The sequence below is a fragment of the Denticeps clupeoides genome, chromosome 3 (genome assembly GCF_900700375.1).
Source record: "Denticeps clupeoides chromosome 3, fDenClu1.1, whole genome shotgun sequence".
Lineage (NCBI taxonomy): Eukaryota > Metazoa > Chordata > Actinopteri > Clupeiformes > Denticipitidae > Denticeps > Denticeps clupeoides.
In genome coordinates, this window is record NC_041709.1 from 33,801,787 (window position 1) to 33,815,293 (window position 13,507).

The 13,507-nt window shown below is 40.5% G+C and overlaps 1 protein-coding gene across 1 annotated transcript; it reads right to left on the minus strand.

Annotated features, from left to right (window-relative positions):
* Positions 1-9,252: 9,252 nt before the first annotated feature.
* LOC114785720 (piggyBac transposable element-derived protein 4-like) lies at positions 9,253-13,197 on the minus strand. Its single transcript, XM_028972254.1, has 3 exons — positions 13,114-13,197; positions 9,859-11,187; positions 9,253-9,761 (listed from the first exon to the last, which is right to left on the minus strand). The coding sequence occupies exons 2-3, from the start codon at positions 11,113-11,115 to the stop codon at positions 9,327-9,329; spliced, it is 1,692 nt and encodes a 563-aa protein (XP_028828087.1). The 5' UTR covers positions 11,116-11,187; positions 13,114-13,197; the 3' UTR covers positions 9,253-9,326.
* Between the last annotated feature and the right edge of the window lie 310 nt (positions 13,198-13,507).

The window sequence follows — 13,507 nt, forward strand, 5'->3', positions numbered from 1 at the left end:
AACGCCACTCACCTGAATATTCTTCATCATCTGACTCTTCCTTCCCAACAATTCCTGTTGGTTCCAGTATTTTACCGCAGTTCAGAGATGTGATGGTATCTGGTGATATTTCTGGTTTAACATGTGTGCTGCTCTGGTCTACACTCCTCATATCAGCAGGTAACAGAGACAGACTGGGATCCATCTTGGGACCTTGGAATGAAGCAGAAGGTCATTTCAACAATGATCTTATCAGCAATAATCATTCTAGAATTATTTTCTGAAGGACACACAACATTCATAGTATTCCTAACAGTATTCCAGTGTTTTACTAAGCCATTGGAGAAATACACTTATGGGCATTTTTTTTTCTGGTTCCTTGGTACTCTCAAGTTGAGCTTAATTGTTATTTCAGCTACTTACATGTTAGACAGTACATAGTGAAATGAAACAATGTGTGTTTGGAACCTGGTACTACATTTAAACAACATTTAAACAACGTTACGTGCTAAAAAAGTGCACATATGCAACAAACTGGCTACAAAGTGCACACATGGGGCACAGGCAGTGCATGACAAACAGTGCAAGAATTACAATACAGACGGTGCTAAAAACCAGTGGAACAAGTCATGAAGGTGCAGAGAAATAACATACAAATGCTGCTGTAATAGAAATGTAATAGATATATGTTCTGAACATAAGAGGTAGATTGCGTGTCAGTTCAAAGTGAAAGTCCCTGAGTTTTCAGGTGTCTGATGGCCTGTGGAACGAAGCTGTTGGCAGTGAGGGCACGAATGCTTTGGTACCTTTTTCTGGATGGTAGGAGGGTGAGGAGTGCATGTGAGGGGTATGTAGGGTCCTTCACAATGCTGTATGGTTTTCCTGATGTAGTGTGAGTTGTAAATGTCCGTTATGGAGGGAAGCAAGACTTCGATGATCTTCTCAGTGGTCCTCAATATCCACTGTACGGTCTTGCGGTTCGATGCGATGCAGTTCCCAAACCAGACAGTGATGCAGCTGGTCAGAATGCTCTCATTAGTCCCTCTATAGAAGGTGGTGAGGATGGGTGGTAGACGTGTGAACCTCCACTGGCCTCACAACTCGATTATGATTATCAATATCTCGATATTGATGCATTGTGATGCACCCCATACGTTTTCTAAATTGTCATCATGTGTTCGTTCGTTGTAACTATTTTATATACTGGTAGTACATCACTATGCTGTGGGCGGAGTTAGTAGTTTGCCCCGGTCCTGATGCAGAGTGTGTGATGGAAATCCCAGCAGCAGCATGAGATTGAGGGTGGTAGTAGCCTAGTGGGTAACACACTCTCCTATGAACCAGAAGACCCAGGTTCAAATCCCACTTACTACCACTGTGTCCCTTAGCAATATTGCTCCAGGGGGACTGTCGCTGTAACTACTGATTGTAAGTAGCTCTGAATAAAGGGCGTCTGATAAATGCTGTAAATGTAAAAATGTAAATTCTCTTTCTTCCTGGTGGGGGTCCTTTCTCTGTTTACCACTTCATGTTTACTCCACTACACACAGACCCAAACCCGTTACAACCTGAAGCCACAAGCGGCAGAAATACGCCTGGTTCAGATGTCCGTCTTGTCGGACTGAACACAGACCGTTTTTCTGCTCACTGGAGAAAATCTAAAGCTGCTTTCAGAACTAACGTGGCATCGCCTAAGTGATCTGTACTCAGATCAGGCAGCCAGAGTCACTACCGGCACTATGTTTTAACGATAATTTTTATGCCGCCGCCAGACAATATCTTAGCAGCATCATTATAATATAACAATAAGACAGACATCGCCAAACAGGTGAAATGAATAATAAATAAATGTGCGAAGTAAAATTGCAAATATTGCTGTGCAAAATGGAACAGTGAATTAGTAGATGATAATACAGATAGATAATCACACAATACCTGTATAACAGAGGTAGTGTGTGTGTGAGTGTCAGTGCAGAGGGGTGAGTCCTTGAGTGTTCAGGTGTCTGATGGCTTGTGGGATGAAGCTGTTGAGATTCCAGGAGAGGTTATCCACTAAATGAACACTGAGATCTTGACTTGTGTTCTTGACTATCTCCACACAACTACCATCGATGTTCAGTGGAGAGTGGTCCCTCCGTTGTCTTCTGAAGTAACCAATCATCTCAGTTTTGTCCATGTTCAGAAATAAATTGTTGACCTTACACCAGTCAGTTGTTGCACGTCCTCTCTGTATGCTGACTTATTGTTCTTGCTGATGAGACCATCCACCTCTGTGTCATCAACATACTTGATGAAGTGATTGGAGCTGTGAATTTGCTGCAGTCGTGGGTCAGTAGGGTGAACAGTGCTCAGTGGTGGTGCTGGAGATGCTGTTCCTGATCCGGACAGACTAAGGTCTCTCAATCAGAAACTCCAAGATCCAGTTGCAGAGGGAGGAGACGTTCACTGAAGACATAGACATAGATGTTCTGAAGTCGTGCACTCCTCCAAATTGATGGTGTTGTTGCTGTTGGTTGCAGCCTCCCTGAACATTTGCCAAAGCAGTCTTGAATTGCAGAAATGGCTTCTGTGGCCAAGTTCTCATATGCTTTATAACCAGTTTTGTGTATCTGACGAGTCGTCTGTATGATGGAATTAGTTTAATAGTGATGTAGTCTGATTGGCCGTGATGGGAGCAGGGCTCCGCCCGGTACGCACTGGCAATGTTTGTGTAAATGAGATCAAACACGTTTTTTTCTCTCGTCCACATGTTGACTTGAGAGTCGCATGGTTGAAATCTCCGGCAACAATAAACAGTTTGTCAATGTGAGCGTTCTGCAGATCACTCTGTACAGCACACGCTTGGTGGAATGTGATAGGATGTGGAATGTGATCCGATTTCTCGCACACTGCATTTCCCTCTGGCATCGGCATCAGCATCAGACGACACTGGGGCCTGGGAGCCTGTTCCCCACAGCAGCCTGAAAGTCTATTATTATTATTGTTTAGTAGGATGACAAAGCTGCAGGTGTTTTTCTTTCTTTTTTTTTTTAATGGAGACATGGACATCAGCACAGCACAAGGTGCACACAGTGAAATGTGTCCTCTGCATTCAACCCATCACCCTTGGTGAGCAGTGGGCAGCCATGACATGCGCCCGGGGAGCAGTGTGTGGGTACGGTACTTTGGCACCTTGGCGGATCGGATTACAGGGCCACTTCCTTAACCTCTAGGCCACCACTGCCCTAAAATCATCCATTATATTAGAGAGTCAAAATATAATAGATCCTTAAAAAATCAATGAAGCATTTACAATATAGTATGCAAATCTTTATAAGACAAAAATAGAAGTAAGTTGTCAAAAACTTCATATACTTTGTCTTAAACAAGGTACCTTGTCTAACTTGGAACAACAATAACAATGGAAGAAATAAGAATACAATAATATGAAAAGTGGGAAGAGGGGCGAATGAGATGGCTTATCAGTTGACATAAAAAAAATCTAAACTAAATTATTAACACCACTCTTAGAAATGATATTACAAGCTTTTGAAAATTAATATTTACCCTCATCAATGAATGATGCCCTGATTATACTCTTACAAAAACTTATAAAAGTGAAACTTTCAGACCAATTAGTTTGTTAAACACTGATCTAAAAATAATATATAAAATATTAACAATTACAGAATTTTCTGCCAGGTATTATAAATAAAGACCAAAATGGGTTTATAGTGGGAAGGCAAGGTTTTCGTAATGTAAGGAGAGTATTAAATGTGATCAATCAGTACAGAGACAGGCCTGACACTGGACTACTACCATTAGATGGAGAGAAGGCATTTGACAAAGTGGAATGACCCTATCTTTTTATGACATTAGAAAGCTTCGGGTCTGGTAACTTCCGGAGGTGGGTTCAAATTAGGGCTGCACGATTTGGGGAAAAAGACATTGCAATTATTGAGATCAATATTGCGATATGCGATATGATAAAGGGCACTTGCTTGTATATCAATGAAAAGTCGCATACAAATTACTAATAGTGAATACTAATGTGAATACTACTAGTGATACTAATCATTTCAAAGTGAAACATACAAACTACTTATAACAACTTGAAATGCCCAGTGCTTTCAAAATACAATATTCTACTAAATTAAATAATCACAAAAAAGTCTTTACTTAAAAAACATTACTGTCGAACGACAAACCCTGGTAAGACTAAACAACTGTTTTGATTATATTTGGCCATTATAAAATCCCGTATTATAGTTCTTATGTTTAACCAAAACGTTGTTTGGAGGCTGACTTGAACACAGGGATGCATAGCTTTGCTAGCTTAGCTAAGGTTATGATTTGTAAACTGAGGTGAATTTCTTTAGGAAACCTTCAAAGTTTAAGAAAAATTTACTAAACAGCTAAGAACAGTCTAAATAGTTAATGCCTACGTTTAGCCAAAACGTTGTTTGGAGGCTGACTTGAACACAGAAATGCATAGCTTCGCTATCTAAGCCTAGCTTAGCTAAGGTTAAGACTTATAAAACTGGATTTTATAATGGCCAAATATATTCAAAACAATTGTCCAGCCTTACCTATGAAATGTAATCCCCCGGGATCTGGTTTGGAGCGTACAGCGGTTTGTACAGCCCCAAGCAGCACAAGAGTGAGGCATTTTTATGCACTTCTCTCCATAGACATGTATATGCTTCACGCCACAGCAGAGCCTATTGCAATATGGCGGCGACGTTGACGTACATGTACCCATATGTCTATGCGAGTCACAAATCTGAGGTCTCCATTGAACCGAATCGAAACACGTCACATTTAAATCGCAGCTTTTTGCATTCATGTAATCGCACAGACTGACATCGCGATTACGATTGCGATTAGATTAATCGTGCAGCACTAGTTCAAATAGTATATAGAAATCCTAAAGAAGAAATTCTCAGAAATGAAATTATTTCAAAACCAATTATTATCAAAAAAAGGTTGTTGCAGGGCTTCCCGTTGTCTCCATTGTTGTTTACATTGGCAATAGAACTCTTAGCAATCGCTATACGGTCACATCCAGAAATACATGGTCTCACTATGGGACAAACTGAACATGTCCCTCTTTGCAGATTATGTAATTTTATATCTATTTAAAACTAAACAAATACTTGCAGTGGTTACTTGGGGATGGGGATTTATGGGGATTATTAAGTAAATAATGAGAAGTTTAACATATTAATACTTAACCAAGGGGAGATGAGGAACCCAACAACTGAAGCAACTCAATTTAATGTTGTGGAACAATTTACTTAGTTGGTGGTTCAAATCGGATCTAAATTGGAGAGCATTGCTGAGATTAATTATGGCCCACTTATGGAAGAAACTGCTAAATAAATTAATAGGTGGATGTCATTACCAATATCTATGATTAGCAGAATCAATATTCTAAAAATGAACATTTGCTACCACTATTCATATGGAATAATAGAAGAGCTAGGTTGCGTTTATCTTTGCTATACATATAAGACTGCTATATATATGCTATATATATAAGACTGTCCACATTGGGTAGAAATGGTATTAAAGCACAAAAGGTATTAAAGATACCGTTCTATTCATACCTATACAAATTATGGAAACACACTAAAAATCCAATGACTAAACATATGATTAAAAACTTGCCATGATACTCACAAATATTTAAGAGAAACCCCTTCCCTGTCTCAGTTAAGCCTGATATAGGGAAAATAGAGGTTCACACCTGGGGGAGCAGAACCGTTTTTTTTTTTTAAGGATTTGGTCTTAAAAGGAATAAAAGACTGTGTGAGACCTGTATCAAACTGATACAGATAGTATGATAATCATTTGAAGAACTGAGAAACAAATATGAACATAACAAAAAACAGAAAGGCGTGGTTGGAAAACCTCAACAAACACAAGCTGAGGAACTATTGTTCAAGGCTCATTTAAGAAAAGGAATCATTTCACACAACTATAATTTGCTAGTCTCACAATCAACTAAAAATTGATTCTATAAATTGGATGCATGGAGGGCAGATTTAAAACCTGACATTTCTGAAGAAGACTGAAGAAGTCTTTATTGTATGTTACATGGTGTTCTGTTAAGTTGTAAAAACAATAAAGTTACTTGGCCAAAAAAAGCAAACTTTTTGGTCCAGAGAGGCTGCTGCGAGCTACAACACTTTCCAGATATCTAATCGCTGAAGATAAACAGCACACATGTGCTCTGGAATGACAAAATAAGACTGAATGAAAAGGACTCTTTACTTCGGTATTGGTGAGATAGAAAGGCTATTCAGAGTTATGATGTAGTCAGCCAGCTTATGTCTGGCTGCTTGAGACCCAAGTCGGGGTTTGACAGAAGAAAGTTGGCGAGAATCCACTGTCTAATGTCCTTCAGACAATTCTCTATTCTCTCGTCTGTGATAACGTGAAGTCATTGACATTGTGATACACAGCAGCACAGCACACTGTGCCCACAGTGAAATGTGTCCTCTGCATTTAACCCTTAGTGAGCAGTGGGCAGCCATGACAGGTGCTCGGGGGCGCCCGGGGAGCAGTGTGGGGGGACGGTGCTTTGCTCAGTGGCACCTTGGTGGATCGGGATTCGAACCGGCAACCTTCTGATTACGGGGCCGCTAGGCCACCACTGCTCCGTCATTGCTGGTAAATACAACTATGTGTCGTCAGCATAATATCGTGTTAGTGAATGATGTCACCTAAAGGTAACATGTATAAGGCAAATAGCGACGGATCTAAGACAGAACTTGTGGAACACCAAATTCTACTTTACAATGTAAAAATACCATTGATCTCCACAAACTGATACCGATCGTTCAGATATGATCTGAGCCATACAAGGGCTATTCCCTTATTTTTGTAACCTGTCAAGGAGAATAGTGTAATCAATAGTGTCAAACGCTGCACTCAGGTCAAGAAGGTCAAGCAGGACAAGCAGCGCGATGCGGCTCTGATCAAAGGGCAACAGCAGTTCATGAACCACTTTAACCAGCGCAGTCTCAGTGCTATGATGAGGTCTAAATCCGGATTAATATACTTGCTGTCTAGGTACACACGCAGCTGCTGGGCTACGACTTTTCCTAAAAAAAATGTATATAAATGTAAGGTTGGATATCGGTTGGATACACCTTGAACGAACGAAGCGATGAGTTAATAATTTTAAGGATAGGATTTAAACATCGGGTGCTACTTGTTTAAGAAAACTTGTAGGAAGTGGATCCAATCCAAGTACACTGATTTGACGATGAGATTAGTTTAATTAATTAATGCTCTTTAAGAAGGTTGAACCGTTCTAATCGATGGTCTGCTATTTAAAGACTATTTTCCATAGTAATATCGATGGATATTACTTATTTGTTGTGCTTTTAATCTTATATCTATTCATATCAATTTTAGTATTAAAGATATTCATAAAATCGTTGCTACTATGATGATATTGAGTGATAGTATCCATTTCTGTCTTATTCCTGGTTAGTTTGGCTATAGTGTTAAACAGGAACATGGGATTATTTTTGTTCTTGTCTATTAACAAGGAGAGATACATCGATCGAGCCATGCTAAGAGCCTTGCTATAGTTAAGGAGGCTCTTCTTCCATGCTATTTGAAATACGTCCAATTTAATTTCCGTGCGCTGAGATCGCGTGTGATAATTACATTTTCATCTCTTACTATCTTCCTTTTGAGGGGAGCGACTTTATCTAACGTACTACGCAGTGTTAGTTCTAGACATTTGGTCGCTTGGTCGAGTTCAGCGGGGTGTGTCGGTGAGTAGATCAGCATTGATAAATCTGGTAGGCTATTAATAAACCTCTGCGCTGTACTTGATGTAATTGTCTGTTGGCCTCTATAGTGAGGGGAGTTGAGTTTATTGTGTTGAAGACATATTTTAAAAGCGATAAGGAAATGATCTGAGATTATTTCAGGTTGCGGAAGAGTGACTATGTCTTCTATATTTAAACCGAAGGTCAGTACAAGATCGAGGGTGTGACCACCTTCACGAGTAGGTCTTGTTATATTTTGGTTAACTCCAACTTAGTCTAGTATAGACAGGAATGCTGTTCTTAGTGAGTCTTCTAATTAAATCACAGTGGATGTTAAATTTGCCGACAATTAAGACTTTATCCACAGATACAACTAGGTTGGAAACAAAGTCTGTAAACTCGCTGAAAAACTCGGAGTAAGGTCCAGGGGGGTCTATAAATAATAATCAACGGAATGAACTGATTAAAACTTCAGACTCACTAATTAAATATAGGTTTCGGATGCGCTCTTCTAGCTCTGCTTTTTCTCTCATGATTTTGGATAGTCTTCTAACCTCACTAAATCCTCACTACGGACGGAGTTCGACAAACTGTACATTTTGCTAACTGCACAGGGGATTAGTGAGGGAGCCATAACTTACGTTTGTTGAGTTTAGGTAATTCTTAATTTTGAGATAATTCAGGAAGTCCATGGAAGTAACACCAGCACAAGCCAAACACCAAGGATGAATGAGTGAGATATGCAACTGTCTCGTTATATCAGGAATAAATAAAAAAAATTTTTTACATTATATTGAAATAGTAAAATACCAAACAAAATGATGTGATTTTTGTGGCACCTGTGAAAGGTGCCACGTGCCAAAAACCACAAAGTTATGAGCACCTGCAGACTAATTGGAAGTGGCAGTCCGCTTTGAGTAACAGACTCGGTTCAAAGAGAGAAATGATTATGTCCACAGTATTTACTTTATGCATTTGAAACAATCTCAAAATGGCAGTGGGACACTTCTGTTCACAATATTTGTCTAGTAGGTGGTACTCGTGGATCTTCTTCAGCAAACAACATTAATCTGAAGTTAAACCTGCTTCCTGTCCCTGTTACGCCCTCATAAAAAAATATTACCCCTTCAACACAAAAGTGTGTTTCAATTAAAGCAAGCTATAATATATATATATAAATAATTAACTTTTTGCTAAACAACTTTTTTGTTGTTTACCCCAGGATCTGACCCCTCCATAGATACAAAACATTCATGAATTTGTAACAATTTTAACCCTTTATTCACCAAGTTTGTCACATGTGCCTCTGTTTTTTGCCTAAAAATATATATTTTCAATATACTTCAGGCAAAATGTATTATTTTTGCACTGATTGTTGCAGCCTGATTATGTACATTAGCAAACACATTGCTTTATATTACTTACATTTTTGAAGTGTCATTCCTTAATAAAGACTGCTATTATTCTGTAACAAAGAACCTCATGATGTGGCCATTTTTACTTCTTTATTGTTGTAGATTAATATAGCAGAACAAGAACATGAAAGTTAACATAATAACACCACCACCACCACTAAGTTCAGGGGAGGCAGGATGAGCAAATTGCACTGAAATGTGTCTTGCAAACTCCTTTTCCACAGTTCTTGCAGCTGAAGGTACAGACTTTGCGTGTGGGGCAGAGCACACACTGCTTCCTGCGTGTGTGGCTGGCTGTTGGTAAGGGGTTGGGTGAATCCACGGTAAGGTCACCTGAGCTTGTCTGGGCTTGTACAATGAGGTTGATGGCTTCTGGAATCTGTGGGAGATGCTGCCTGCGGGTCATCTGTGGCATGACCAGCTTTTTCCCTAGTTGCTCCAGGAACAGCCTTCGTCTGTAGGCTTTTCCAGTATTCCATGAAGGGTCAATGGCAGTCCAGACGATGCAGGCGTTGAGGGCACTGATGTCCAACATATTGAAAAATATCGCTAGTGGCCAACGTTTGGTCTTTCTTCTGCAACTGTGTGCTGCAATTATCTGCAAAACAAAAAAGGACCAGACACACAGATATTGAAATGTTTTATATAAAAGATGCTGAATAGTAAACACCTCAGCCTGGATTGTGTAAATTTACCTGGTCCATTGTCTCCACTCCTCTTTTGCAGCGGTTGTAGTCAAGGATGATCTGGGGCTCCTTCTTCGTCCCGCTGCTGATCACTGACTCCCGGTGCTTTGTGCTGAGGACTAACATGTTCTTACCCCGCTTTGGTATGTAAGATACCACGGTGTGTGTTGCCGCAAATGCAAACACTGAAGAGAAACATTCTCTCCCCTGGACCCTCAGGAGCTTAGGTGGAAGTTCTGCTTTATTTTTTCGCATTGTGCCGACCATGGCAATCTTCTTTTTGAGCATCTGTGCTGCCAGTCCGTAGGAGAAAAAGTGGTCACATGTGACTGTCACACCTGACAGCCCCTGCGTCATCTCCAGCACGACACTTTGTCCTTGGTGTTTTTCGGCTAATTGGCCGGTGTAGATCGAAAGTCTCCAAACATACGAAGTAGTCACATCGCAGGTTGCCCATATTTTGAAGCCGTACCTCCCTGGCCTATTCGGTATGTACTGCAGGAAGTTGCATTTCCCACGATACAGCACCAGTTGCTCATCAACGCATACATTTGCTCCGGGGTTGAAGATCCGTGGGAGCTGGTCAGTCCACTGGTCCCATATTTTGCGGATCGCAGCCAGCTTGTCATCATCCCGGCGCCGTGGTCTGGAGAGATGGTCATCAAAGCGCAGCGATCTGGAAATTGTCTCAAAGGTTTTTCTGGACATGGTCGCCCGAAAGATGTGGCGGCCCGTATCGCCGTCCCAGAGGCTGCGCGTTGTTTCTCCCCGGGACCGATAGACGCCGGCCAGGAGGAGGAGTCCAAAGTACGCGCGCATCGTTGTGGCATCGAGGTCCTTCCACCCCTGGACTGTCCTGCTCCCATGCAGGTTGGTGCACCTGGTTATTACTTCTGTAATTTCTTCAGTGAAAAATAAGTAAAAAGCGTCAGTTAGGTCGTCTACTCTCGACACTGCATACCGGGTGGGTCCTGGCCTGAGTTTTGTTCCTGGAGAGTTGTATCTGAAGGTCTCTGAATTTGTGGGTGCCCAGGAAATTTCTCCATTTTTGGACCTCCATGAGGTGTCCGGCGTCTCATCTTCTTCGGTATCCGCTGAATCAGTGGAGCTGGTGGAGGACGAGTCCGGCCCTGGCACAAAATCCTCATCCATCGTAGTGGAGTCCTCTGTCTCGGTGTCCGATTCTGACCTTGCGCTCTCCGGCCCGGTGGGATCGGGATCCATCACCATTTCAACCGCCTCCTCTGCAGTGTACAATCTCGCCATCTTGCACTTGAAATGACTGAAATGAGGAGATCTCCTCCTTTATTATCCCGTACGAAGCACTGTAATCAGCAGCTGCGTAAACAAAAGCCGGGTTTGTTTGGGTTCTGGACAAAATGTTTAGTCTGCCTAAAACTGATCAGCCTGTGTGTAGATATGTATTTTATACTAAAAATCTTGCAAAGCTTTGAACATGTGCTGCACTGTGTTTGACCCTGCAGCCGCGTAGAACAAAATGTGGGTCTGTTTTGATTAGGTTTTTTTGGGTGTTAGTTCTGTGCTGGAAAATGTCTAGTCTGTTGTTTCATGCATTTTAGATTAAAAATATAAAATCATTTGAACATTTGCATATAAAGTACACATGAAACAGAGGATATGGAATATGTGCCACTGTTACACATTCTGTGTTTTTACGCATTTGTGTTTATTATCTAAATTGTGGACATATTTTCTACTGACACACTCCATTAGACCCCCTAGAATCTCCAACATTCATATTTTGGATAGTGTGTTTGCCATCTGGTGGAGAAAGCTGGTAAAAAAACGTTTAGACCACCAGAAGGCTCAAAAGAGCCGCAGAACTGTGACAATGAATGTTTTGTTTGTGGTTTTTATCAGGATCAAATTTTTTTATTATAATAAGTTTCAATAAGTACATTTTGCACTGGGGTGCGTTTACTTGAGTGTTTTATTTAAATTGTAAACCAAAAAACTGAGCCCGAAATGAAACAATGTGTATGTTTCATACACATTCATCAACAAGGTGTATGAAACATGATCAAATAAATCAATAAAGTATAAATCCAAAAGGACAAAAGTGTGTAGGGTGGACCAAAGTGTTAAACCTTAAGTTATTCCTTGACTGATTTTAATCTTCCGTCAGGAAAGAAGCTTAGTTTATTCAGGAATAGGCTTAGACTAGGTCTGTTTAATACCTTCACTGAGAAAGACTATATATGTTATATATATGTTATAGGCAGTGGTGGCCTAACGGTTATCATTTACATTTAAGGCATTTGGAAGACGCCCTTATCCAGAGCGACTTAGAACGTGCTTTCATGTTACAATCAATAAAGTGATCAATTCTGGTTCACTAGGACCCCCAACTATGAATACAATCTTTTTTATTCACTCTGTTGTAGTTTCTATACAGAAGTCACACATAAGGTTAAGGAAGCGGCCCAGAAATCATAAGGTTGACTGTTCGAATCAACCAAGATGCCACTCAGGTTCCACTGAGCAAAGCACCGTCCACACACACTGCTCCCCAGGCGCCTGTCATGGCTGCTCACTGCTCACCAAGGGTGATGGTTAAAAGCAAAGGACACATTTTTTGTGTCACCGTGTACTGTGCTGCAGTGTATCACAATGACAATCACTTCACTTTCATTAAAAGGCTGTTTAAATGTAATACGAGCTTTAAACTCTGTCATAAATCAGATTTCTGATATTACATAAAGACACAGTCACCTTTATAATTGATTCCCAGGAGATTCCTCAGTTGCAGCTAATTTTACAGCGAGCACAACCAACTCCAGCTTCTCTCTATTCACATAAAAAGGCTTGTAGCTCATGTGAGCTGCTGCAGTCTTTTACAGACAATCACAGCAGAGTGTTTTCTTATTTAAATGTGATTTGTGATGTTGGAAATGTGTTGGATAAAGAACAGTGAAGGAAAAAGTCTCCACATTAAAAGTATGAATGATCCCAGACATCAGTCTGAATGAGCATTTAGCTGCTAACGTGAAACTACTTTAGCATAACTGTATCTGTTGCTATTAAACCTGTTCACCAGCCCGCTGGACACAAACTACTTACATTTAAGCTTTTTTAAAAACCAATAAAAAGTGTCAGAAGAACATTTTCAAGTCTGACCCGAGTCTGTGTGTAGAGCGAGTTTAAATCAGCCCGCTCCTCCCTCAACAGACCGCCACTTTAAACAGTTCAAATAACACGCGTTTCTACATTTAATTAAATTTTATGTAGAATAAAATTACTTACCAATACCCAAAATAAAAAAAAACTCCAAAAACGGATAATTTACGTCAGCAGGGTGACTCGCGCGTGCACTTCTTTGTGTTTTACTTGGTTTTACTGCAGATGTAAAAAGAAGCAGATTCGTCAAACGGCAGCAGATTCGTCAAACGGCAGCAGATTCGTCAATTTCAGAAAGCGTCTCCAAGTGAGACAGGAAGCTCTGGATAATCATCAAATAAAACTAAACGAAACATTAGTGTTCATTTTATAAAGACTATATGTACATGCCATATATCGGCAGCTGGCAGTCCTTTTCATGAATATTAACTTTATTAATTTGAGCTTCAGGAGATGATCCACCAAGGTTCCACTGAGGTGCCACTGAGCAAAGCACCGTCTCCACCCACTGTCATGGCTG

What these genes read in the sequence shown, in the direction of transcription:
- LOC114785720 (XM_028972254.1), bottom strand. Translation starts at nt 11,115, where the DNA reads ATGGCGAGATTGTACACTGCAGAGGAGGCGGTTGAAATGGTGATGGAT. An exon ending in GAGTGGAGACAATGGACCAG is followed by an intron (nt 9,762 to 9,858) that starts GTAAATTTACAC and finishes TTTGTTTTGCAG; the next exon opens with ATAATTGCAGCACACAGTTG.